General features: G+C 36.7%; 1 protein-coding gene across 6 annotated transcripts in view; it reads left to right on the top strand.

Moving 5' to 3' along the window:
- Positions 1 to 27,120, top strand: part of ADCYAP1R1 (ADCYAP receptor type I) — a 94,181-nt gene that overhangs the window by 53,869 nt on the left and 13,192 nt on the right. For all 6 annotated transcript variants that reach the window (XM_088534792.1, XM_088534791.1, XM_088534790.1 and 3 more), the window contains exons 4-12: positions 2,010 to 2,045; positions 2,680 to 2,721; positions 3,739 to 3,842; positions 4,419 to 4,516; positions 5,002 to 5,134; positions 6,923 to 7,076; positions 10,092 to 10,152; positions 14,335 to 14,404; positions 15,910 to 16,001. In XM_088534792.1, coding sequence (XP_088390918.1) covers positions 2,010 to 2,045; positions 2,680 to 2,721; positions 3,739 to 3,842; positions 4,419 to 4,516; positions 5,002 to 5,134; positions 6,923 to 7,076; positions 10,092 to 10,152; positions 14,335 to 14,404; positions 15,910 to 16,001 — 790 coding nt within the window. The remainder of the gene's footprint in view (positions 1 to 2,009; positions 2,046 to 2,679; positions 2,722 to 3,738; positions 3,843 to 4,418; positions 4,517 to 5,001; positions 5,135 to 6,922; positions 7,077 to 10,091; positions 10,153 to 14,334; positions 14,405 to 15,909; positions 16,002 to 27,120) is intronic.

The following is a 27,120-nucleotide window of genomic DNA, read 5'->3' as shown; positions in this document are numbered from 1 at the left end:
GAGGGTACATAGGGTTTGACTCCTGTTTCAGGGTGTGCTGTTAAATTGGTATGGGGGAACTCATATCAATGGCTACTTCTTACTGTACAATACAATTTAAGGGCGATACACTGAAAAATAAGACATGTAGATGTCCCACTATCCCACATCTCATGGCTCAAATGCCAACTAAGGCCTTATCCTTATCAACACGTTTAATGTTAACCACAGAAATAACTCAAAAAAACTTCCCTGTGCTCTCAGGCACAACTAAAGATACCCACAGGCATAACTTCTGTCATATACATATCCTTAAAACCATATTTTGGTTTGGGAGACATAAACATATGCCGACAGAGAGTAGGGCAGCTGTAGGAGTTCAGGAATTAAAACCAGATGGTGTCTGCACGTTCCCTCATATTATATATACACACACACACATAAATGCATACATACTATATACACACACACACACACACACACACACACGTATATATGCATTTTTATATATGTGTGTGTATATATTTATATATATATGTGCATGTACATGAATACATATATGTATAAAATAAATAAATAAATATAATTATTTATCCTCATTAGATGGACTTTGACTTTTAGCTGTAGTTCAGAGCATAATGTTCAGCATAGATCTAATTGACTTTCCAGTGGCTTAACTTATTAGCAAATTTAGGTTGACGGATCAAGTCTCAAAACCTGTATAATAAAAGGTTCTGCAGGATTTTTCTTAAGTGCATTACTAGAGTCTCCGTTTTAGAAAAGGCCCATTTGATAAAATGGAAGTTTGTTTTTACAGCACTCAGAAAATTAACATTGTTGAAAATGTGAGTCCTTTCATAACTCCTTTCAGTCCAAGCACAGTAAAATACAATGATTATTTGGCTATATATAAACACAAAGCTCCTTTTAATATAAGGAATTTATAAATTAATACAAATATGAAAATATATATAAAAATACATTAATATAACATCCTAACTATTATTATGAGTATCATGAAATTCAAAAACAATCAAAATTCAAAAAAGGTTGAAGGGGGTCAAAAAAAATTTCAGCTTAGTTTTTTCCCAGTTTTCTAAATATCCATCATCATCTTCACACTAAATCCTTTGATTTCAAATTTCGAGGATCAGAAAGCCCATCTGATTTATTTTAAATATACGAGAGTGAGAGGAATGGATTTAAAATTATTTTACAGTAAGGGCTTTGAAAAAGGACAAAACACAGAATGCTATTGATGTTGTATCGAAAAGATTCTTCTAACTATTTTGTTTTCTTAGATGCTGCCTTTCACCTTTCCTGCCTTTCCCTACAATAAATTTGTAGAAATTAACTTTTCAATAAATAATAATAAAAAAGAACACAAGGGTCCTGTGGAACTAAGCTAATCTAAACATTTAACACATTAGCAGCAGCTAAGATGTTTGCAATACATCTTTTTTTGGTTGTATTTATTTGGTGGACACTGACAAAGCTATCTCAACTTTGTCCACCTCCTCCGGGCTTCCCTGCATATGATACAGCAGCACCACTCAGTGGCTTAAGGTTTCTGTGTTTTTCAGCACCAGCTTTTTATTTTGGAAGCAAGATATTTAATATCGCCAAGAAAAAAAAAGAGTCCTATTGTAATAAATATATTTCTAAAATATGAATTGGTATGCATTCTGGGTGCATATTGTGGAAATGGGTAGACCTTTCTTAATACTTCCAGAAAACAAATGAACACACAAACAAAAAACAGAAAACAAACATCTCACCCCTGTTTTTCACATTTTTCCTGGAATTTGATACCCTTCCATGATAACCAGAGACTGAATAATATAATGCAGTGGATCATCTTCTCAATTCCACTTGCAGAAATGTACATTACCTATCTTGAAAAAAACCAACCAAACAAAAATAAACCCTGAATCCTCGTGCTGTCCCTGGGTTTTGATGCATCTGTTTCTCTTGTGGAAAGCAAACTATTATTTGAACCACATTAATTATTTTTGTTCTCCAAATTTCAGGTTGGGAAGTAGATAACTTGGGACAAACTCACACAGGTAAGAACGAGTCGTGCTGAACATCTTCTATATATCGCTGTTCTCAAAAGTTCTGAGATTATTAAAAAGTTAGTTTATGTATCAATTGCAATATATGTAGTTCTCATGATAGGATTCTGACAGAAAAAAAAAAGGTAAAAATCTAATGTGTTTCTAGAAATCAGTGTGGTCTAACCTAGAAATACAAAATTAACTATCTTGCTTAAAAACAATTAGTTATCAATTGTAACATATAGGTGGAACTCAGTTTTCCTGAATTGTGTGATAAGTGTTCATACTTAAATAGCTATGCAGTTTATTAATCCTAAAAGTAAATTTCTAGAAATGCAATGTTTTATTTTTATATTTTTATTAAAAATGTAATTTTATTAAAAATTACAGTGCTAGCTACTTGCAGCTGTGAATGCTTAGCTTACTTTGTATATTCAGCCCTGATTTAAACTCACAAGTAAAACTATGTTTACTTCCTCAAAAGATACGATCAGGATATTATTAATATTGGGCCTTGATCCAAACAAGTAAAATACCATTTAATTCTTTTCATTGACTTCCACAGAGACTCATTTTGGTTCTAATAGCAAACGCAATCAAAACGCAATCAAAACAATTTCATGCCAAATCTTTATTTTTATAGGTGATTATGACCTGCTGGAAAGTGCAGCCCAGTCTCCCATAGGTAAGAAATAAAATCTGTGAATGCTTTTCCTTTCATTTTTGCACTTTAGCATTCTAAAAACAAAATTGAAAGCTTTTTCTCCCACCATCTGGGTATTATTTTCTAATCAGTTCTAATTATGGTGACACATTTCCTAATGTGTTACTTTTAGCTGTATTATGAAAATATATTCATCAGCACTGTGGTCTAGCCAGTATATAGCTACAAAATATATCTACTTGATTAACAAGAATTACTAATGATGTTAAGGACTCAGGGCTTTGGTTCAGTGGTTGTTTTTCACAGAAAACTGGGGATGAATGTGCAAAAGTGATTTACCAAAATTTTCCAAGGTGTGCAATGCTCTTAAATGAATTTGTGATTAGAGTTGTCCTGTCTCATGGATGACAAACAGATTCTCTATAAATAAGGTCACTAACACTGTTATGAGCTACTTGACTAAATTACTGTAAGAATGTAAAGAAGCTCAACCTTAGTAAAGGAAAAAAAAACAATTTAACATTTCTGATCAAAATATAGCCCATAAACTATTATTTCAATTAAAAATAGTCCATTGCACTCAAGAGGAATAAGCTTTAATGTTTCAAACAGACCACTGAGTGCTGATAAAAGTAATACTGGTTAAAAAGACCACCAAGAGTGGTCATACCTTAGCTGAAGTTGCTTCAGGATAGACGTATCGTCCAGATAGACCTGTCTTCCAGGTACTGCTGGATGCCCTTTTTTAGATATCCACTTGAGAATGAGATCTTTGGTGCTCTAGAAACACTGATTATATTAATTAGATCCCTTTTGCTTTCTGGCGAACAACTGTAGCAAAGGCATTCATTGGCACCTACTAGAGAAGTAGATCATTAAAGATGTCATTAAAGATTAAAGATGTCATTAAAGCCTTTTATGTGTAGTCTGATAAGTTGTAGTGAAGTTTCCTTTGGCCACATGCCAAATGAAAGGGTGGTTATGACCTGTGGTTTGTTTCAATAACCTCATCTCGACTCTATCTATCATTTGACATAGGTGACATCAGCAGAAATTGTACTGAAGATGGCTGGTCCGAACCTTTTCCACATTATTATGATGCCTGTGGCTTTGATGAAAATGAAACAGAGTCTGATAATCAGGTGGGAATTAATTTTGCAATTAAAAATAGCTTAATAATTGTGGGGGCAGTAGTCTGGGATTTTTTTTCTCTTTTTGCCCAGGCTCTGATCATGTCCTGGTTTATTGGTGATTAGAATGAAACAATCAGATATAAAAAATGGTATAAATATGTAGAATCGATTTTTTAAATCTTTCCTAGCTGAATACTGAATATTTCCAGAATATGAGTATATAGTGATGACATAGCTTTTGACACTTACAAGCATAGACTGGACTCTATTTCTTCCCCTGTTGACTAAGGAACTCCTTAGCCATCTACTATTTTTTACTGTGGATACCTGCACAGTGGTCACAGAAATGGTAGATACCTTTTGCTGGGTGACTGCCAAATAAATTCTACAAAATGTGGACCCAAGGGTGCATCAAACATACAGCAACCCCTGTAGATAACATACAGCATGATATCAGGGGAACCAAAAGAAGAAGACAACCAGGCTGTTCAGGAAACGATCCTGTCTATGGACCCCTCTATGGACAGGGCAAAAATGATGTGACCATGGGTGAAATATTTAACCCTATATTGCTTGTCTCCCAAGGATTATTACTACTTATCCGTGAAGGCTCTGTACACGGTGGGATACAGCACATCTCTCGTTTCCCTCACAACCGCGATGGTTATCCTGTGTCGCTTCAGGTGAGTCATGATAAGAGTGGTGAGCTGTTCACTCACCAGAGATGAGAGATCAGACATAGTCATTGGCCCAAAACATTGAGGTTTTAACCTCAAAAATGAGAGGATGAAGCTCTTTACAGTGGATATTCCCTCAGGAGGCAGCCACTCTAGTAGCCACATTTCAGTAGACCACAGATGGGTTTGAGTCTATTTTATGTTATCCTCACTATTTTCTGCTGGAAAAATCCCAGATCCACTTCTGCTGGAATACCCATCAGACTACACAGGTTTAGAGTCAGTATGATCCCCACGTCTGGCTTTTAGATGTTAGGATGCTTAGGGCCAGGGAGCTCTGACCACTCAATAGCTATGCCTAGGGTACTATTTCTGAGAAATAAATGTCTCTTCTTTTTTTCTTGATTTTCTTTTTTCTTTTCCTTCTTTCTTTTTTATTTTTTCTTTATTTTTTCTCTCTCTTTCCCTCTCCTTTGTTCTTTCCTCTCCAGGAAGCTTCACTGCACTCGGAATTTTATCCACATGAACCTCTTTGTTTCGTTTATCCTACGAGCAATATCCGTTTTCATTAAAGATGGGGTGCTCTATGCTGAACAGGATGGTAACCATTGTTTTATTTCAACTGTAAGTAAAACTGAATTATTCCCCTTTGTCTTTTCAGTATGAAATAATGAAAATAGTGAGACAGGCAACAGCCCATAGGAAATTAGAGACTGAGAAGCTCTTGAGAAGCTAGTTTATGGTAAACTTCCCTTCCCACCACTTTCCACCTCCCACCAAAAGAGCGCATGGCATAATCTGATTATATAGTATCCAAGAGTCTGTGTTTTAGGACAAACCATCAGGCTTCAGATTCTGTTTAGGTAGTTTCTTCCTTTCCCAGATCTACATAACTATAGTTTGGATGAGAGTAAAATTTCCTTCATCCCTTCATCTAGTGTCTAGATTTTTTTTCTCGAGGGACTTATTTTCTCTGAATAGCAGGAGGTCAGGTGTAAAGAGAATGACCATTCAGGCATAGAAAATAACTCTGATAGTCATAGCTACCTTTGCCAGTCTATGTATCTCTCTCTCAAAACTTTTAAGTGTGTAGATTCACAGAAAGCAGTCTCTTTCACTGGTGCACTTAACTATATTGCAATATATTGTATATTGCACATTAATCCAAACTTAAGAGTAATATTTGATCTAATAGATAGGCTTGGAACAATTATGACGGAATTGTAGTGACTTCCCGAACTGAGATCTCCTTTATCCATCCTGTTAAATTCCTCATGAATCCCTTCCAAAACAAAAGTACATCTAATTAATTTCTTAGTGTTTTTTTCTTTTCTTTCTTGGTCATTTAAACATTTTTTTTTTTTTGCTGTTAATTCTCAGTGGAAAAACTGAAGTCATATTAGAGCTGAAGTCTGTTCAAATCTCTCTTCTGACCTTGTTGTTCTGAACCACCTGAAGCAAGAAACATATTAAAGTCAGTGATCTAATGACTAGATCCTCATCTGGCATAAACTGTCAGAGCTTCTTCAAAGAAACTCGTGCTCTGATGGTTTATATTGGCTGTAGACTTGTCCCGGAGGACAGAGCACATTTGGGAACCACTCAAAATTGTCATCTTCCCACTGGCTCAGGAAGGGTCTTCCAGGCCATAGGTTGCATTGGCTGTGACACGTTGAACAGATAGTTTTGTGGGCCTAGTGATATCTCCCTGGGATGCAACACTGGAAAGACAAGCACATCCTACTCTCCTATTCTTGCAGAGTTAGGGTATAGAGTGGTTTCCACCTGAGGCTTTTCAAGTGATTTTTTTTTTCCACTCCTTTGGTCTGTTGCTTTTCCTCCAGTAACCGAATGAAAATTTCCATCATTCTGTACAGTAAATCACTCTGCTTTCTTTACCCTTAATGTTCTCTTTCTTTTTCTGTCCCTGAGTGACAATTCCTGCAAATTGCACGGAAGTAAAATTCTGAACTCTGCTCAGAAGGGAGCACCCTTTATGCTCCCACTCGCAGGGCTTCCCACACTCATCTTGCCATTCCAAACCCTGCCCTGGGTCTCTGAGCAAACAACCAGGTTCTTTTCTTGTCTGCACGCAGTTCCTAGGAGAGGTCTTAAATCTAGCAATTAGCCTCCATTGTTGATGTGGACTCCCACTAATGCAAGAAGTTCTCAAGCTCTCTGCAGGCACTTGGCGACAAGCTCCCATGGATAAAAGTGGCTACAAGCCCTTTAAAGCTTCGCCATCTAAGCGGACCCTTATATTCTTCTCATGCTTTTAAAATCTTTACTATTGAAAACGCATAATACCAGTCCCAACTGTGCTCTTGTGATGGATTTGGAGAGGTTGAAAGCATTTCCTCTCTCTGACAAAACAACATGGAAATAACTTTAGTTTTGCTTGGTTCCCTGCAGGTGGAATGCAAAGCTGTGATGGTTTTTTTTCACTACTGCGTCATGTCCAACTACTTCTGGCTTTTCATTGAGGGATTGTACCTTTTCACTTTACTGGTGGAAACCTTTTTCCCTGAGAGGAGATATTTCTACTGGTACACTATTATTGGCTGGGGTACGTGTTGTTTTTTATGTATTATATGTCTCGCCATTCAAGAAACTTTCTCATATCTCTTGAAAGTTTCACTGCAGGCAAAAGAATGAATTGCTGGATATTCCCACATACCACCTTCAACTATAGTTTTAGTCTTTGTATAGAAAGGGCATTGCAGACCAGAATTTGTTGCGTTCCTTCACATAGGTAGATTTCAACTGAAATTCAGAGCATGGCAGACTGTATCTCTTGAAGAGATATAAAAAACAGCAGAGAATTGCCTTCTATAAGAGGCCAATAATCAAATAAGCAGTTAACAAAAACTGTCTAGACCATTTTCAAAGACTTCACTGGTGACTTTCTCCCAGCTAATATCTGAACTGAAAATATATCCAAAGAGTATCCATGTATGTTCATCGTACATGGGTAGAAATGTAAACTGGTTATGTTGCAAGGAAAAAAGATTTGTTTCAGAAAGACCAGTTCTGCCATGATAACCAGTATAACTGTTTTTTGTGGTGGGCTTCTAGAGCTAAACTGATGCCTGAAACATGATAGTTCAAAGTACACTTTGCTGATTTTTTTATGTTGTAGTCAGATGATGGATGAAGAAAAATCCATTCATTTTAAATGCATCCTAAGACACCTAAACTCAATATTTATACTTCAAAAAATTGCTTCCCAAATAATCTGGAAGTAGAAATATCATCTTATAATCCTGTATATTCATGCATAAAACCGACAGAAAACCCATATCTCTTAAACTATTCTCCTTTGAATACAAATCTTCAAATACAAATCTTCATGAAATCTGATTCTTCAAGTAACCCACAGTTGAGTTTCTTTCTCAGGTTCCAGGAAAGACTCCCTGCAAGGGTTGGAAAGGGATAGAGAAGAAAGAAGAGACTGTTGATCAGAAATAACCTATGGCATATCAGAGGCTGTGGAACCTAATATAAAAGTCATTCAAACTTCCCCTTGTACTAACCACCTACAGATATATCATCACACCATTACTCAGATATAGCGCCATTTTTAGAGAAAACTTGTGGGTTATATGTATGATGTGAAAAATAGAAAAATATTACAGAAATCTTTGCAATCCAAACACAAGCTAGGGATTGTGGTTCCTTGAGCTGAGTTTGCACAAATGTCTCTAGACATGCATGTGAATGTGAGAATATCGTAGCACAGAATATCAACTGAAAAAAGGATTTTTCACTCTCTGTATACAAAGAACTGCCTGGATAGATTTATTCTGTAATGCTCAAAGATTTTAGTCTGGAGCTGAATACTCTGAGTAAGTTCAAGCTATCTAGTTAAAAGTAATCAGCTTGTGTTCAAAGCAATAGTATACATTATTAGCACTAAGAGAAAAAGTGTTTTTTTTTTTTTTTCCAAAAGTGTGCTTTGATGGTTTTTATACTCCTCAGTTCTCTCAGTTCCTGTGTACTTCAATCTGTATTGGAAGTTCCCCAGACTTGATAAGAGACATTGGCACTTTGGATGAACAGAAATTGTTCTGCAGTCTGCATTCAAGTTTTGAAATTATTCAGGGCAGAACTGTTCAGGGCAGAGTTGAGTTAAAGCAGCAAGAAACATAAACTCAGCAGTTTTCAGAAGCTGGATATTAACCTGTTTCTTGAAACGTGCTGTACACATCAGTGTCCACAAAAATGATTAATAGGAAATATGTATGGCTATGTTGTTGCAGACCACTTTGTCTTCCTAAATGCACAATACATTGATAATTTCATGAGGTGAAGTGCTTGCTTGCTGGGGTTTTTCATAATACCTGCTCCTTATTTGGGACAGAAATAAAGCCAACAAGAATGGCATGTTTTCTGCCACCTTTAGACTTTATAGTTTTTTTGGTGTCAGAAGTTGGAAAGTGATGTCATGTGTAAAAAAAAAACGCAACGTGAGTGTATTTAAATAGCAGATGGTCCAAAACTCCCAGCTGATCTCAAACATGCATTTTGAACAATATCATGACACAGTAAGTCTAATTCTGCCTAACTACCCATGTTTCGTATTTGAAACTCCATTAGTGTCAGAATTTCCACAGTGGAAACCACTGCAAGGTAGAGGCCATGTCAGACCCATGACTGATATTTAAAGACTATTTTTATTATTACGCACCTGTTGACTGCACAAAAATCTTGATGAATTTTTAGGTGTTCTTCAATCTAAAACATGCACGTTTCCTTCTCCCAAAATTCTGCTATTTCATTTCTTTCCATCACTTTTTTTCTTTCAAACATGCCTGTGTGTTTCTTTTAAAAAGCAGGGCTTCATCTGTCATCTATATTCTTGTTTCTGATAGTGGGAAGATGAGCTTTGACAGAGACTCTCTTAAGTGTATTCAGGCGAATGACTAATTAATGTGACATCAACACAGCCTTGCAAAATGTATGAAACATAATTGTGCCTGTCAGCTTATGACAGTCGCATTCACTGCTGCAAGCTGGAGTTATCAAGGTCCCTGCTTTGTTTGTTTTTATCACCCTCATCTTTCCAGCGGTCATTGAGCAGTGATAGTCAGTTTTTTAATCAGAGGCTTTAATTTATTGTAAAATGTAGTCTCTATTTTTTTTTTTTTGAAATTTTCTATAAAAAGAATACACTCATGGTGCTTCTAGAAAGAAAAATTAATGCAGTTTTCTGAGTGTTTTTGCTGTTGTTCTTGTTCTTGTTGTTTTATTATTTATTTTATATGTATTCTACTTGCATATTTTAAAGGCTAAAGAAATCCCTGAAATGCAACAGCTTTGAGCAATAATGACCTGAAACTTCATTGTTATTTTCTGCCATCAGTTTTAGTTATACAGTCCCACCAAGATTAAGCCACCTCTTCACTGAGACACTTTTCCAGATGTGAATGGATTAACCTCATGGATTGCTTTGCTTGTAGCATGAGGGGCATCAGGAAATAAAACAACAGTGTTGTAAGGAAGCTGTTGTAAGGAAGTACCCCTTGTTGAGCAGATAAATAAATCTGGACTGATAACCATATCACCCTCTCATATTCTGCAGGCACCCCGACAATTTGTGTCACTGTTTGGGCAGTGCTGAGACTTCACTTTGATGATACTGGGTATGTATCACCGTGTAAGAAGTCGTTTTACAAGCGGTCAGAATGATGTCAATGATGGAAGACAAGTCTTATAGATCACAGCACAGTGCTGAGATTAATTTCTCATTCCATTTCTGACATTGTTTTGGATATACACCTAGTTTAGGTGCAGTGTTCACCCCAGAGTGCTTTCTTGTTCAGCTACATAAATAGATGAAGTCCAATATTTATGTTCTTATGCCACCAGTGACCTAGCTGAAGCAGATATAGGCACTTACAGTACAAACATGCAGCTGGCTCTCAGCTCCATCCTCATTGAAGCTATTGGAGCCCACTACATGGTTTTTCTTATCCTAAATAAGCTGTGAGATGTAGCACACCTGTGTTTGTCTCCTTCTCTCCAAGTGAAGAAAGCTGTCAGTGATGAGCTCAGGTATAGGAATCATTGAAGGTAGCTCTGAGGATGTGAGTGAATGCTACACAAGGAGTTCTGAGCTTAAATTTATGAAGGGGATTGGGAGTTTAGTCTGCAGGTCTGCAAAGATCCTCTATGCTTTCCTGAAAGACCTGAAGGAAAGGCTTCTACCAAGATGGTCACACACATGCCAGGATCCTGAGTGGTATGACAGAACAGCAGACATAGCTGCTAGGAATGAACTTACAAATATACCCTGAATAGCAGCCTCAGTGATGTTTGTTCATGAGAAGTTACGTCTGGAATTGCTCAAATAGTAGAAAAATTGCTGGGGAGTGAGGGGGTTTGAATAAAATTTGGAAATTCTGCCAATGGTCATTGGAAAACCTTGCTCTGAGCGAAAGGAAGCATTATGTGCCTAAGTCATATTTCCAAGGAATTTTGGTCACATTTTAACTTCCCCTTATATTAGTGATTTTAGGATCCAAAACCTACCCAAGGCTCATGGGTCTGTTTGTTAGATTTTCTTTATACCCTTTCTTTTATGGTTTTTTGGAATGCACATAAAACCCTTCCTCTACAGAGGATTCCATTGCTTTGACCCAATGTTCTATTTTGACATTAAAACAAATTAAATTACTTATTTCCATGCAAAACAAGCCAGAAACCCCTGTTGTGTCATTATTATGATTACAATACTGGTCTGAAAAGCATTCGTTTCTCTTAGGAGTCCAAACAATCCTTGGGCTTTGCGGTTAGGGGGAATATCTCATTGAAGGAAAAAAAAAGAAAATACAAAACAAAACAAAAAAAAAAAAAAAAAAAAAAAAGCTCGCCCTCTCTCCTTTCTTTCTTGAGCACTTTTTAGCATGCAACATGTTTAAATGGATTCTAGCTGAACATCTCAGCAGTTATTTTTTAAAAATTCAGCAAACATTGTACTGGAGGGGGAGGCGAAGCCAGCATGAGCCTGAAAACATTGCAGAAATTACAGAACTGGGAAACCACAGTCACAAAAGGATGGACTAAAATACAGCCTCCAAACTTGAGTCTCTTCTTGCTGGCTGCTCCAAAAGCTGGCAGAGCTCCCTCCTCTTCAGCGCCTGCTTCATATTGCTCTGGGCGGCAGGTCTGGGGAGATAAACGCAGCTGTCTGTTTATCCAGAGCTCTGCTACTGAATTAAATGGAGCTGTTCCAGATGTCCACCAGAGATGTAACAGAGATCAGACTCTGTCCTTTTCAAATGGAAATGACCTCCTCCCTCGCCCTTCTCCCTGGCTTCCTGCCCTTCATCCCTCCCAAAAAAGCATCCTACACCCCTGACCTCCACCACAGCAAGGCTTCATAATGAAATTAGGGAATCTGTTTACGTAGTGCTGCTTGTTGGCTGATCTTAAAGACTGCTTTGTTTTGCATCATTTATTTTTTCTTTTTGCTCCTGATCTTTTTTTGTCAAAGGAGAAGGTAATGTTCTTCCACCACATCCATCCAGAACTCGCAGGACCCTAAGTAAAGAAATCTTTAAAAAGGATTTTTGTGGTTTCAGCTGATTCGCTGTTGATATCTACAAGGCTGAAACTGCCAAGGCTGAAACTTCTTGGGCAGGCACCCTATAAAAGGAGAGGAATAGTTCAAAGAAAAGGAGTAGGTATTTGCAGGGAATGATTTATCTCTTCTGAAAAAACACATTTGAAATGCCTCAGCAGGAAAAGAATCTGCAAATGTTGCTTTGTCCTCATTGGGATAAAGAGCTGGGATATATATGTCTTCAACAGAGATAATTGAATTTATATCAGGTAGATTCTACTCCTTTAATTTCACATTTTGATATGGAGAAATTGTTGTATAATGGTGCCTATTTATATGGCTAAGCTGATTTTAAAATTTGCCCAGATTCTTCTCAAGAATAGTCAACTTCCTAAAGAGTTTCAGGGTAGGATTAATGTACATCTTAAGCTGACAGGCTGAGCTTTGCAAACATAAATTTTCAGCAGTTGCCATCTGATTTAGAAATGTGCACCAGGGTTTTCAAATATAATTAGTGATTTTAGATGCTTTTGTTTTGTGTCAGGCAACTGTAGATAACAGAAAAGAGCCTGATTTCCAGACAGTGGGTAAGAAGGGAGGTACCTTGGCTCTGGACTTTTGTCCTGTTTCAAATATTTCAAGTTGGGCAACCAAAATGAGGTAACTCAAAAATGTTACTTTACATTTGAAAATATCATCCCTTACTCCAGTAGATTTTTGGCAGGGAGAAGATAGGGTTTTGATAGGATTTGCAGATAGAAGGGAAAAAAAGATGTCAATTTGGATGGTTTTGACCTGCCATCTTTACATTTCCTCTTTTCTCACTCATGGTAGCATGCATGCGCTTAATAAATAATAAAATATTGCATTTATAAGTGCAGAGGAAAATGCTAAAAAAGATCACTCGGCTGCTTAGGATTTCTCTTGCATGTACCTGGGTGATGGTGTTTTTCCTGTTCTCCTCACATTTATGCATGTACACAGGCCTCTTTAAAGTCAGGGGTTTTCACTTTTCTATTAACACTACCAGACTGCCATTTAAATGACATAAAAGTTGCATTAAGCTCTCATAAAACCAGCAGTGTTTTATTCCCATACATTCTTTCAAACTGTTGTTTGGCACTTAATGATGCACCATGACAACCAGTGCTAGGATTTCTGGCTGTTGTCCCAGGAGGAGGAAACCCTCCATCTCAAAATTTCATGTACAAAATAGGCTGTTTTTTTAATGAGAATTCATGTTTTCTGGAAGGGAAGAGAGTGGGGATGAATGAAAGAAAATTTGCACTTTCAAATGTTTTATTGACTCAAGTATCAAAATGCTGTGTAGGGCTGGGAATAAGATTTTTTGATCATTATTATTTGTCTAGCTCTAAAAATATACTAAGACTGAAAACATATATATGTACATATATTTACTTAGATTTATATATATAAAGCCTCCTTTAATTTGTTTTTTCTATAAATTAAGATCTAAATGGCTTTATATAGAATAAACTTCTCCAGAAGCCTCTAGTGAATCTGAAGGAAGATTTTAAAAGTACAGGTAGAGATGCTTTTTGAATTTTGTTCACTTGCTACTGACCACTTAAAAAACTGATATAGGGGTTGACCCCAGCTCCTCTGTAGGACTTGAACCTTCTCAGATGAATTCTCCACTGGGACTTGCCCTCCAAAGTCTGGGAAACATTCCACTAGAAACAGTTTTTAGTCCATCTTGGTGTATGAGATATGTCCCAATGTCCTCAAGTCAGAGACAGACACCTACATTCATATCTGTTAACCCTGATCACCAAATTTAGGAATATCCAGTTCACATCCTCTGAGGCATCGCTGTCTCTCTGTCTCCTCCAGAGATGCTTTGGTGACCAGATTCTTACCTAAGTGTCTCAATGAAAAGTCTGAGATCATTTAGGCCTAAAGAACAGATTTTCAAATGTAGTGTCTGAAGATACAGAAACAGGTGTAGACTTTCTTTTGTTGTGTATTTTTTTTAATATCTAAATTGTTTAGCAACTTAACACAGAAAGGTAGTTGCCACTTTTGGATGAGTCAGGTAAAGATTGTAACAGAAACTATATCACAAAGAGACTAAGGAGTTACCACATTTGGAATCCAAATAAAGTAGTTTAAGTACAAGATCAAGCTCCATCTCTCTTCCTCCTCAGAAACTGTACTAATTTTATTTAGTACTTTGTCATAGCTTCGGCTTTTTCTTTCCCTCTCTTTCCCCACCCCATTCTTTCATTCATAATTGCAGGTGCTGGGACATGAATGACAACACTGCCTTATGGTGGGTGATCAAAGGTCCTGTGGTTGGATCAATCATGGTAAGTAGCACTCAGAGGAGACATTTCTTCAACACTTCTGAGGGGGAAGGTAGGATCAGTTTCTGAAAGCTTTACACGCTATGATGTCCACTATTTCCCTTGCAAAATGTCAGGCAATTCCATTCCTATGAACTAAAATATGGAATTGCAATTGCTTTAGCACTCAAACAAGGAATTATCCAAGTCCTTAAACACAGGCACAAATGCCATAAGTAAGACCATAGGGCATCCAGGGCCTTTGCATGGTTTTGGCAAATATGACCTGGAATATGTGGGAGTCCTGTGTCCTGCTGGCAGTTGAAGGTCAGATGGGATACCTCAGGGTATCTAGACTGATACTAGATGCTAGCATCTGGGAAAACAAACTGCATCTTTTAGACGGAATTCATTTGGCAGCTAAGTTTGTTTTCAGTTAGATTAGATTTAATATAGTAGTGTTGACCCAGTAGAAGGTGTTCATCTATCAGTGAGCATCTAAGCTTTCTTCAGTTACAGTAAGCCTTGGATTTGATTCAAATGACTCTCGATACCTGTGTACGGAAAACAGAGATGCTCTAAGGTACCCTGCTTTAAGCTGGCCTTAAGTTGCTGCCCCCCAAAAATATGGGAATTTCAAAGTTATGATGTTCCTCTTTTTAGAAAATTAAATTGCTCTCTTTGTCAACATGGTTAGTGCCCATCTAAAAAGTTGTTTGGCTTATTACATAAAGGTACACTATAGGTTCTGGGCACACTATATTGTTCTGGAATCAGGAACCCGGATGACTGATATATCTATTTGTCTATAAAGATATATATATATATATATATGTCTTCATCAAGTGTGCTGCTTCTCTTAAGGACTTGGGCATCTCTTTAAAGACCAATTATCTTTACTTCATAGAAATCAAATATCAGAGTGATCAAGCAAGGCGATCATGGGCTTCTCCCAACATTTGTAGTCTTCTGATCCAGCAAGAAAATTCTTCTGATAGAGATGTTGACTGTGATAGAAGTGCTTTAGTTTACGGGTCTCCTTACAGGATTAAAAGCTTGCATTTCTGTGTTTTATAAGAGACCAGCTTAACATCTGTTGTGTTTTCTTCTGTAAGAAATTATGGAGTTGGTGACAGCTAAATCTGAAGTCAAAGTATATATAGATAGATAGATTTAATTCTTCATGTCCAAAACTTTAACACTGTGCCTGTATTGAGACGAGCTTATGAAGGAGCAGATGTCCAGGATGAGATAAAACAAGAAGTGCATGCAACCAGATGAACCCTTCCTGTTTTGGCTTGTCAAAGGGAGATATTTTTGCCTGGAAAGGGGACAATATGTCTTTTGTAATGTCCCATTACTCCTCACCTTATGGAGCTCCTAGGGTGAAGTTTGGAGAAGAATAAGGAAATAGAGCCAAAAAGTCACTGTGAATGTCTCCCTCTCTCTCTTTTTTTTTTTTTTTTTTATGTAAAATATAGATAGATAGATAGCCTTGTCAACATATTTTTTTTCTTTTTTTTCCCTAGATAAACTTTGTGCTTTTTATTGGCATAATTGTGATACTTGTGCAGAAACTTCAGTCACCTGATATTGGGGGCAATGAATCCAGCATTTACTTGTAAGTATAACTAAAACAGTGATCAGTTCAGATTTCTAATATACACATAGGAAAAAAAATTCCCCCAAAAGACACCTTGACTGAGTTCATTTGACATTTGGAAGAGTCACAGGACCTATTGATGTGCTTTGGCTGAATTTTCTTTTTATTTTTTTTTTAACGCAACAGCCATAAAAATCATCTTACTGTCGGCTTTTATCTTTCTTTGAAGAAACTGGAAAAATGGGATAAATATAAGATAAAATATGAATACTAATTTACAGGCCAGTGGTCTGGAAATTAATATACTGATCAGACTTAAATATTGTATGCATAGGACAGTCTGCTGTGCTTCATACGTTCAAAGGACATGATCCAAAGTTCAGTGGAAGTTAAAGGATTTGATGAAAGGATTTCATGAACTTTGGACCAGATTGTAATTTAGGAAGATCTCCTGAAGTTACATATGTTCCTGTTTCTGATAATTTTGAATTCATTCAACATAAAATAAATGTCCTCCACATTTCTGGAATTGCTTAAAACCTTACAACAAATCTTTAAATTTTCCAATTGAAGTTTTAAAGCTTTGTTTGTGATTTGCTTCCCCACTTTTTTTAAAACTGATGACCTTTTAATTAGTTTTCACCTCACTGTAAGACTGAGGTTGGCAGCTTGAGAATATTGTCATTCACACCTGCATGCATTAATTCTGCACTTAGAATAATTTTATTATTATTTCTCTAGCTAATATAGTTATTAAAATAGTTGCAGGACATTTTAGTGTTTACTTGGCTTTGCAGCCTAAACACAACACACATTTGCTTTGCTATTTTTAATATGAAACCTCAATTAAAAACAAAATATATCAGGGCAAAGTAGGAGGCCCTAATTTTTTAGGGTTAGTTTTTAAAATGATTAAGCTGGGAATGGGTTCCACTCTCTTATATCCATAGTATAATTTGGCATTCATTCTAAATGGTCGTTTTCAGGTAAAAGTCTGTCCTCCAGCTGCCTATTTTTCCACTCCTTTCTTTGGTAGTGTCTCATTTATATTCACTTGAAGCAAGAACATTTTTCTGCATCGCTGTTTTTCTCTCCACAATCCTGAAAGTATTTCCCTTGAAGCTTGCTTAAACTGTGTTTCCACAGACACAGATAATTCTTTAAATTCATTCTATAGGTGGACATTTCTCAAAATGCACAGGAGAAAGCTCAGGAGAATATCCCATGCATGCTTTGCCTGTGGTTTGCATGAAGACTTCCCATGTAGGAGCTTCTGGGAAGTCACCCCCTGGACTTTAGATTGTGATTAACCCCCAAGATGTGCAGAGCTACTTCTTATTACAGCCTGCAAAGTGCATGTTTGGTTCTGCATATCTATCTGTCACATATGAAGCAAAGCATGCCTCAAATTCCAATGATCTGATGAGGCTAGAAAGCATCCTTGCCATTTTTTATCAATATGGTGACTGAGTTTTACTGTCATTTTTCCTATGTGTATAGTTAGCAACAAAAGCCAAAAGAAAACATCATATTTTCTGTTTCATTTGCTGCCATTATTTTTCATATTTCTTTGCAACTTTGCAAATGGGTGTGTATAAATTGATCTTGCATTTATGTATGTGTTATGAAGTGGAGTGTTGTTTATCCAAACAGACTCAGCAACGAAAATGTTACATTGAAGCTGTATAATAAAAACAAGTGGAAAGAGTAAGTCTGTTCAGACATACACTAGGCATAAGAAGTATTTATGTACACATATTCTGTAAAAAAGAGAGCTATTAGAACACAGGAAGAAATTAGATCACAGGATGGTTATGTCACCATATTGAAAACTCCATGGAACTTAGGCTATGGCCCATATTAACCATTTTCTATATCCTAATTTCCTGTTTCTAAATATGAAATGCTTGCAGGTCATTTATTTATCATACAAACATGCAGAATACAGATCAGATGGGTCTTGCTTAATTGACAGATAAACCCTGAACAGGGTGCATTCTAATAACTACTTGTTTGAGCCTTATCTCTTCATGATAACAGACTGTTCTGAAAATCCTGTTGTTAAATTCAAAGGTGCCAAGTAAATGATAATGTCTCGCTATTCTCAGCTTGAAACCACAAGCCATTATTGGCAAGAAAAACTCAAAAAGAAACAAAGCTTTGCAGCAAAGTGCTTGTCCCAGCAGTATCCAGCTGAACGCTAAAGAATTCAAGTGTATCACAGTCATAATAATAATAATAAAAGAAGCAGTTTGATCCATTCAAGTCATACCATCATACCAAAATCTTAATCAAGGTCTTTATTCCATGAGAAATTTAAATACTTCACCATTAGAACATGAGACAAAGCAGTCACAGTTCAGAAAAGATGCTCAGCCTGTTTCCAAAAGCAATATCATATGATCTCTGCATTAGTTATTGTGGTTTGCACCAGTAGAAGTCTCTAGAACAACCCTTTATTTGGACTTTGTTTCACTGTGTCTGAGTGTCCACCACCAAATGATTGTTTGATTCACTGAATGCAAAATACAAAGTCTTAAAGGATAACTTTAAACTTTGTGCAGGTGTTCAATCTGTACCAGCTGAATTTCAATCATGGAGTTAAAAGATATTCACATTATTCTTTGCTGTTTCTTTGGTGTGAGGGTACCACCTGCACGTCAGATGGTAATAAACTGGAATGTGAGTTTTATGATTTAGTCGTGATTTTGTGTCTGTGTGTTCATCAGATGAGAAGGAGGCACAGGGTGAAATATTTTATGCCCTCAGAGACTCTTAACACTTGAAATTCATAACGATATGTTGCAATGTGATTCCTGATGCATTGCCTACACAAAGTCTACAACCAGGTTACGAATTCGTGTAGCAGTGGTTAAAACCCACTTGTGTAGTCTGCTGTACAAGCAATACTCTTTCTAAAATTGTGCCAAGAGCCTGTAACCAAAGAATTCCAGTTTTAAAAAATCAAGAAAATAAAGAAAATAAAGTAAAAAAAACACAGGCACAAAAGCTTGGTTATTGATTTTGGAAAGGATTTATTTTCTCCATATCTGCATAATAGGCTGTTAGGTACAGGCCCTTTTACTGATGAATGGCATTAGGAAAATCTGTATATCACTCTGTTTTGTAGGCAGTATAGTCATGATTCTGCAACTCCCTTAAGCCTATATTTGACTTTACAAGCCTTAGGGATATGCTTAAATTCAAAGATGTGTTATATATGGTTACCAATATTAACAGTTCCCACTAACAAAGTTAGCTGCAAGCCACAACAGGAATACAGCCCAGGAGCATACAGCTGGGGAGCTGATGCTCAGTTAGTGTCCACTAAAGACTGTAAGATTAGATTTTTTGTTAATAAAAATAGTGTAGAATCAGCAGCACAATGATGAGAGTTTTCTTCCCATTTAAAAAATAAATAAAAAATCAGACATTTTCTCTAAATAACCTCCTTGATGATCATTATAGGTAATAGCCTTTGCCTCTAGGCTGACAAAATCTTGGAAATATTTAGCTAATTCCTAATGATTTCCTATAGCAGTCGTGATTACTAACTTCCGTTTTACCAGCCCGTTTGTGCAGTCATTCATTACCGGTCTCATGCTTAAGCAATCTTTCATCACACATTTAGTTCTCCCTCAAAAGTACCTGCATGCTGCTCATCCCATTTCATATCGAATGGCTCAAAATGTGGCAGATCCTAGGAAAGCAATAACTCTCTGGCTGTTTTAGATAGAAATTCTTCCTTTTGCCTGAAATCATTGGGGTCAGATTCATCAAAATTACCTAAGATATCAAGGTGAGATTTACAAAGAAGAAAAAGAAAGTAAAAGCCATCTTTTAAAACTTTAAACCTTTTTTTTTTCATTTCTATCTATTTTTTTTCCCTGAGAATTTCAAACAGCTTTTGTCCTTCCTCACAATAGTTATCACAATCATTACTTACTCCTTAGAGCTAGCAGTGAATGGTGAAGGGCGTACATTTTTTTTCCTTGAACCATGTTCTCTTCTCAGTTAATCTTGTGTCAGCCCTGGATAATCCCACTGATTTAAGAATCAATACAAAGCCAACCTGCTAGTGCAAATGCAACAGATTTTAGTCTGAATGAGAAACTCTGAGATCCTCAGGTGAAAGTTGCTTGTGAAGATTAAAGTGATATTGATGTTATTCCCATTGTAGTTATGATAATTAACTGCATAGTCCAGACACGTTTGCTGCCTCAGTCAATGAATTATAGAAGCATTTTCATTCTCTCTTAGTTACACCTATGACATACTTGATCCTATAGTACAAACAACAACAGATTTTACTCAACATGCTTTCAGATCAAATGCATGTTCTCCCTCATTCTTAGAAATCTCTAGATGTGCAGTGTGTAAACACTTTGAACAAACTGAAGATTGTTCAGGGCCTCTGTCACACCATAGGTTGAAAGCACCTAGCAGAAGTCCCTAAATCCAAAGTACATCCCCAGTTCTGTGAGTGGGAAAAGCACATTCACAAAACTACCATGGATGGCTCTGTAGACATCATGTCACATCAAACCCAAATTATTTTGCACGTGCTTTCGTGCATCACTTCTTGAAGTGGAGCTGAAATAAATATTAATAACTAATAAATTAGTAAAGGAAGTTTATCCTCCAAAATATCATTACATTTCCTGTGAGAAACCCAACCAATTGTATGTCACATGACATGTCTGAATCTGCTTTCAGGCATCCTGGTTTTAGTTAAGCTGTTGTAGAGCGAATACATTCACTCAGAAAAGTCATATTCTTGTAGAAATGCCTACATAAAGTCCAGGCTGTTAGTTTCACAAGCATTGCTGATTTCCTGAAAGCCTCATTGCAGACAGAAGAGCACCTAAGGTTGTCCCTACCTTAAATCACTACAGTAAATATGACAGTAGGTATGCATGGTGTAGATGCATGCTGGAATAATCCTTAAAACAAACAAATAAAAAAGATGCACACATCTCCATCAAGCCTTTGCTTATTCTTCCATTATCAAGGATCAAAGCATATTTGACTGAAAAAGCTTTTTTTTCCTTTTTTTTCTTTTCTTTTTCTCCAACTTATCACGCGTAGTGTAACTTGGGAGGGGAAGGCTTGTTTCTGCTTTTGCTTTAACAGATTCTTCATCCTAAAACTTGTATCACATGTCGAAAACTCAAAGAAAAGAAAATAAACCCCACATATATCTAGCTAATTCAGGTCTACGTCATTCCTCCAATCAGCATCTTGCTGGAAAGAAAGGAGAAACAAGGAATATATCATAGGTAGGTATGATTTTACATATGGTGCAACCTAGAGGGCCAGGGCAGCAGAAGCAATCAATGTTCAAAAACAAGTGTTTTGGTAAACAACACTCCTCTGCAGTTCACCTACAAAATCGCTGGACCCTCAGTGATTCGTTCTGCTACCGCTTTGTCTTGCTGCAAGTGCTCAGATTGCCAGCATTAATAATGATCGTCTTCACAGCAAAAGCCTCATATGCGACAAGAAAATGGCAGATGTTTGGTGAATGGTATATTTGTTAGCACGGCGTCTTAATTTCTTAACTCCAGGCGTTATGTTTTGTGAAGTATTATCAGAGTGCTGGAATGTCCACTAATCTGTCAAGGAAACGAACTCATCTCCCCAGTCCAACCCTTCTCTATCACACAAAAAAAGGCAACAGAAAACCTAGGCAATAACCATTTGGTGTCGGTGCATGATCAGCAAGGTTCTAGGTCTCCTTCTTGAGAAATACCAGGAAAGCAAATGGTTACTATTTTGATTATTTTTAAGACTATTATTCAATTTGTATGTGTTAGAGGATATGTTCTCTGTCACAACTCCTAAACTTTCTCAAGTACATTTCCCAAGACAAATTCTTGTTTTTTGCATGGGCTTGGGTGTGGGATTTCTTTTTTTTTTTTTTTTTTTTTTCAGTTTTGGGGCTGGGAGGGGGGAGTTTAATCTTAGTTTGTGCTAAATCTTATTAAATAAGGATGGAGGGGGAATATGTCTTTGAAATGTATAGTCTGTATGTATTACAGTACCATAATTAAGAAGAATATAAATACGCAGGGATATATTTGTTTTCAGAGAAAGTAGCTGAAAGCCCCAGCCTGCTTTGATTACCTATCTTATAATTGCTATGTTCCCAATTACTGTAAATCCCATCAACTCACAATATTTAGTTTTTTTATTCTACTTCCCTGAGCTCTTGTTCCTGTGGAGCAGCATGGTGGTCTGATACACAAGGTGAGGGCTACACAAAATCACTGCAGGTGCCTGTGGCAAGTGGAGGAACTCGAACAGACATTTTGCAAGGGCAGATCTAGCTTCCTAACTTCAAGTTGTCCTTTCTTCTGGTGCTCATCCTTTTCAGCACACATCATTTTTTACAGTGACTCTGGAAACATGCCTAAAACTACGTCCACCTTGAGCATGGTTCTGTCGTTTTATGGTTAACTTGCTAGAGGGATATTCCTAAAGTGAGGATCTATATATTTAAAGGAAATTCCATTCATTTACAGTGATATACCAGTGCTTTACTGGAGCTCTGGTGTGCTCTGACCATTAAAGCTTTGATCACAGCACATAGCCTCTTTCTCATGGTTACAGGATCAGCTGTGATATATGCAAAGTTAACAGGTATTTTGCTTCTGTTATTTCAAAAAACTTAGCAAGAGTTTAGCCTGTAAGTCTCTTGTCATACCTTTTTAGCCTGGAAGGTGAACTGGAGGTGCCTGTATAATGGACATTGATTGCTGCTATTCTCTGTTTTGAAGTGGTGATGAAAAACAGGATGACTCCCATTGACTCCAGTCTTTAAGCACTACTTGTGCACATTGCTGTAAGGTATTCTTTTATGGGCAATTTTGTGATTTCAGTAAATGTATGAAGAGAGCAAGAGTTATAACTCTGATTATTTATTTATTTATTAATGAGGGATTTAAAACTTTGTATTTATAATTAGGAGTTCTCTAACCGTGACTCAGATATTCCACTTGAATCCATTACAATCTATATCAGCTTTAAAGAATGAAATGTCTCCTCCACAGAAACTATGCACTAAATGAGCAAAAGCACATTTTTCCCCCCGCCATCTGTTAGAAAAGCAAGACATGAACCAGAAAAGAACATGTTTGCATTAAAAGAGAAGCCACTAACAGACTTACTTAGCCTTTGGTCCTTCTTGAGATAAAATAAGCAGATAGGAGAGTTAGTGAGGGAGAAGACACTGCCATGTCAGGTTCAACAGTGAGCTGCTCTTTGTAGGAATGTTCCTCCTATATTTCTAAGAATAAACAGTAAGGTGAAGTTTCATACTTTCAGCATTGCCAGCAGGGGTTGGATTAGTCGAAACAACCCTATTTCAAAGGAGATGTAGGCATAGAAGATCTAACAAGTGCCTTCTGAATACCCATTGAAATATTAGTAGCATGCATCTGGATATTTAGGACGCAAATATCTTTGAAGGTCTGTACCTAAGACCCTCTGGCTTCCATCACTGGTAAGGAACAGCACTCAATGCAGCTGAAGGCTCAAGCCAGTGTGATTAGTGTACATGTTTTGTGTCCATGCCTGGGTACCTATGTAAGTATAGGTCTATATATACATATACAATGTTTGAAGTGGTGTGTATATATATATATATATAAAGTTATTCTATCATTGTTTTTTAAAGTATCACAAATACTTTAGCCATGTGCACAACAGAAAGGTTATTACTTCAATTATCAATCAAACTTAACTAAATCCTCTTTAATGTGTAACTTATTGAGCCTTTGGGTTTCAAAATTAGCAATAATGAAGTACGATTACTAAACAAAATGGAGATCAGATCTCCTAAATATGTTGCTGAAGTCACTGTATTTCACCCAAGTAAATAATCCAATTTTGATATATGTTGGTAAACTTCAGCTGCCATTGAGATCAGAACAGCAAAACATTCTGTGCTAAAGGCCTTGCATCTTCATGAGTTGTGATTAAGGGCTAGAAGTAAATAGAGGCTGCCCTTTATCAGAGCAGCTTACTCTTTATGAAAAATAGTCTCAGCTATTTCTGACATTCAGAACACTTTTCAGAAATCTCAAAATGAGAGCTAGTTTGAGAGCATCCAAGTTACTCATTCTGGCTGTTCTCCCTTTCCCTCCTACATTGCTCATAACAGTGCTGCATTGTTAGCTTGAGAGGGAGAGATTTTGAATGTTACTTGGTCCTTAATCAGTTTCCTGATTCCTGGAATTCCTCCTGGAATTCAGTGTATAGGTTAAAAATGGAGTCAAAGAAACAGGTCATGCAGCAGTTGCTACTAGACTGCAGAGAATGGGGAATAATTCTGACATCTCTGATCTTAAACATGCTTTGAATTTCCTTCAGAGTTTGCTGCACAGCAGTATTCATGGTCTTCCATTTCCTTTTTGCTACCATTCACATTTTGCATCTACCATACTGAGACCAAAAGGAGTTTAATTTCCCTTTAGTGTCTCTGCTTCTCCTTGTCATTGATTTCTTGTGCCTCACTTCAGCAACTAACACACATGACATCCGATGGTTTTAGTTTTATGTCTGAAGATTATTTTGAGGTGTTCCAAAAAGGTACATATTTGTTAGAGGAATGGAGTGGCTAAGAAGGATGTTGTTGCAGTATGAAAGTTTTTTTTTCATCTGGAAGGCTGAACTTCTTATGAGGCTCTCACTAATGATATGCATGAAAGGAACTGTGTGATGTTAACTGGATAATTCCTTAATGGCCCAAGAATTCTTTCTGCTGTGGAGATCATGGACAAAAAAGCTGCCAAGTTACAATAGTTTAATACTCAACTCAGTCTCAGTGAGGATGGTTTAAGCAAATGGGTTTTGCCTCCTGTTTGGGACAATCTGAGAGTGTGCATATGGCTCATATAATAGTCTAGTAATCCCGCTGCTCTACATGTGTACCCTGAGAAATATCCCAGATGGTAATTCCCATCAGTATTTCCAATGAAACATGGGATCGATCATATGATCCTAAATCCACGAGCCCTTGCAAGTGGTCTTTGCAAATCTTTGAACGTCTTTGTCTTTGCAAGTGAGGTCTTTGCAAGTGGAGCAACATTCTCACTTTTCATCAGAGATGTTTAGAGAGGTGAAATGAAACTTGGACCACTGTCTGCAGGGATACCATGAAAAGTATAAAGCAGGTGAGGCAAAACAGGCTAATTGAAGCTCCAAATTCTATAAACAAAATGTGGTTACACCAATGGTGAGCTCTGCTGATTGACAGGGCAAAAATCTGTCTATAACATTTGAATGTCTATTTTTTATGCCAGACTTGGACAATAAATTCTCTGTGGATTTTGTTTGTTTATTTATTTTAAGGACAGTGAGGCATAAGTTAAGCATGTTCTCTGATTTTCATGGCTGAATTTGGACATGCATATTCTTCATTTCAAACAGCAAACCTAAATTCAAATTCATTCAAGAATCTCACATGGTGTGCTACATTTATCTCACTAAACATGCTACTGTGTCTACTCCAAAGTTATGTTAATGCACCTCCATCAGAATTATTCCATTATGCATGACAATGTGCTATGCTCTGGGGTAAGTGAGAATGATTTAGTTTGTTAGAATACATTAATATATGTTAATATAATGTTAATATATGGGAAAGAGGTATATGTAACATTGATGTTATAATTCATTACAAGTAGCTTATTTAAAAGGACAGTTCATTGAAAGTAGGTCTTTTATTGAATTCTACCAGCTTTCTACCAGCTTCTTTTCTAGGCTACAAACAAATAACAAATTTTATCTCTTAATTCTTTGAACTCTGCATGCAGCAATTACTTTCCCAATTCTAGTGTGCCCATTTTATGCATGCAAGAGAACAAAGACCAGTGAAGAGTTGTGTTTTTAGCTTTTCTTGACCACTCATCTTCAAGTATCAGTTCTGAGCAAAACTCAGAACTTTTGGATAAAATGATTGCAGATTTAATCCATATTAATGAAATATTAATTTTCAACTGTATCTATAGTCTGGAAGTGCAAGTGGTAAACCAGCCTCAGCCCCTGTGAAGGTGATGATGGTTTCCTTGTCAAATTCTAGATGTAATTATCATGCCAGATTTCAGTTATAATGAATTAAATCTAAGTTTGGTGGAATTAAAATATGTAGAATATTACATTCCACATCTTCTATAACACAGCAGTTTTGAAAATCATAAAAGAACTTCATGAGATTTCCCACATAGATCTTAGTTTTCATCTTGAAGATGTTCAGTGATATCTAGATACCAAAAGTACAGATCTTCATTTGTTCTTCTGAATCACTGAAAGCAAGAAAACAAAACTGATCCACTGATCTGTGTAATACACATCTACTCAGAACAAATAAGAGAGAGTGAAAAAATAACTTAAACCAATATAACAGATCTCAAAGACTTAAAGATCACAAAGTCAGACAACAGGTGTATATTCCCCATTAAAGTTAAGTGATTATATTGAGTTTTGGACAAGAAATGTAAAGGAGATTTCACATATGGTTTGTCTTGTTCTAAACAAGTTGTGAGAAGAGGGTCTTCAAATCTCTCAAAGCTTTTGAATTGGTGGGGTTGTGGCAGGCAAAGTAGAACTATAGGTAAATAGAGTAGAAATTTAACAACAGCTACTGTTCCTAGGGCTTTTGGACATGTTTTCTAGTGAACAGTAGAGACATAGAGTTGACATTTTTATGAAGTGCAATAAAAAGTGGTTGTACTTTTAACAAGACAGAGTGGGATGCACCTGATTAAGCAAGCTAATCATATTGGGCTCTTTCTATTGTCAGAAAAGACCTACCAACTCTACTGTAAAAGGTTCTTGGTGCAAATCACTTCATTCTAAAGATTTTTAAGTTCAGACAATTCTCACTTTTTCTTTTGTTTATCCACTGATTGCAAAGGGAGCTTGCAGTGACAAGATAAGAGATAAATATGTATATCATAGACTTCCACAGTCAGATGAGATGAGAATTAAATAAATGTTTTGGAGAGATGCACCCATGTTTTTTATTCTGTGTCTATAAGAGATGAGTGACAGGAGTGTAGTTACATGGTTTGGATCAGTCCACACTGTCAAGATTGAGGCAGTATAGACTTGTATAATTATTACCAACTTTTTT

This window comes from Tinamus guttatus, unplaced genomic scaffold (genome assembly GCF_059628265.1).
Source record: "Tinamus guttatus ecotype Peru unplaced genomic scaffold, ASM5962826v1 Tinamus_guttatus_pri_ptg000599l, whole genome shotgun sequence".
In the NCBI taxonomy this organism is placed as follows: domain Eukaryota; kingdom Metazoa; phylum Chordata; class Aves; order Tinamiformes; family Tinamidae; genus Tinamus; species Tinamus guttatus.
This window is presented reverse-complemented; position numbering and strand designations above follow the sequence as displayed.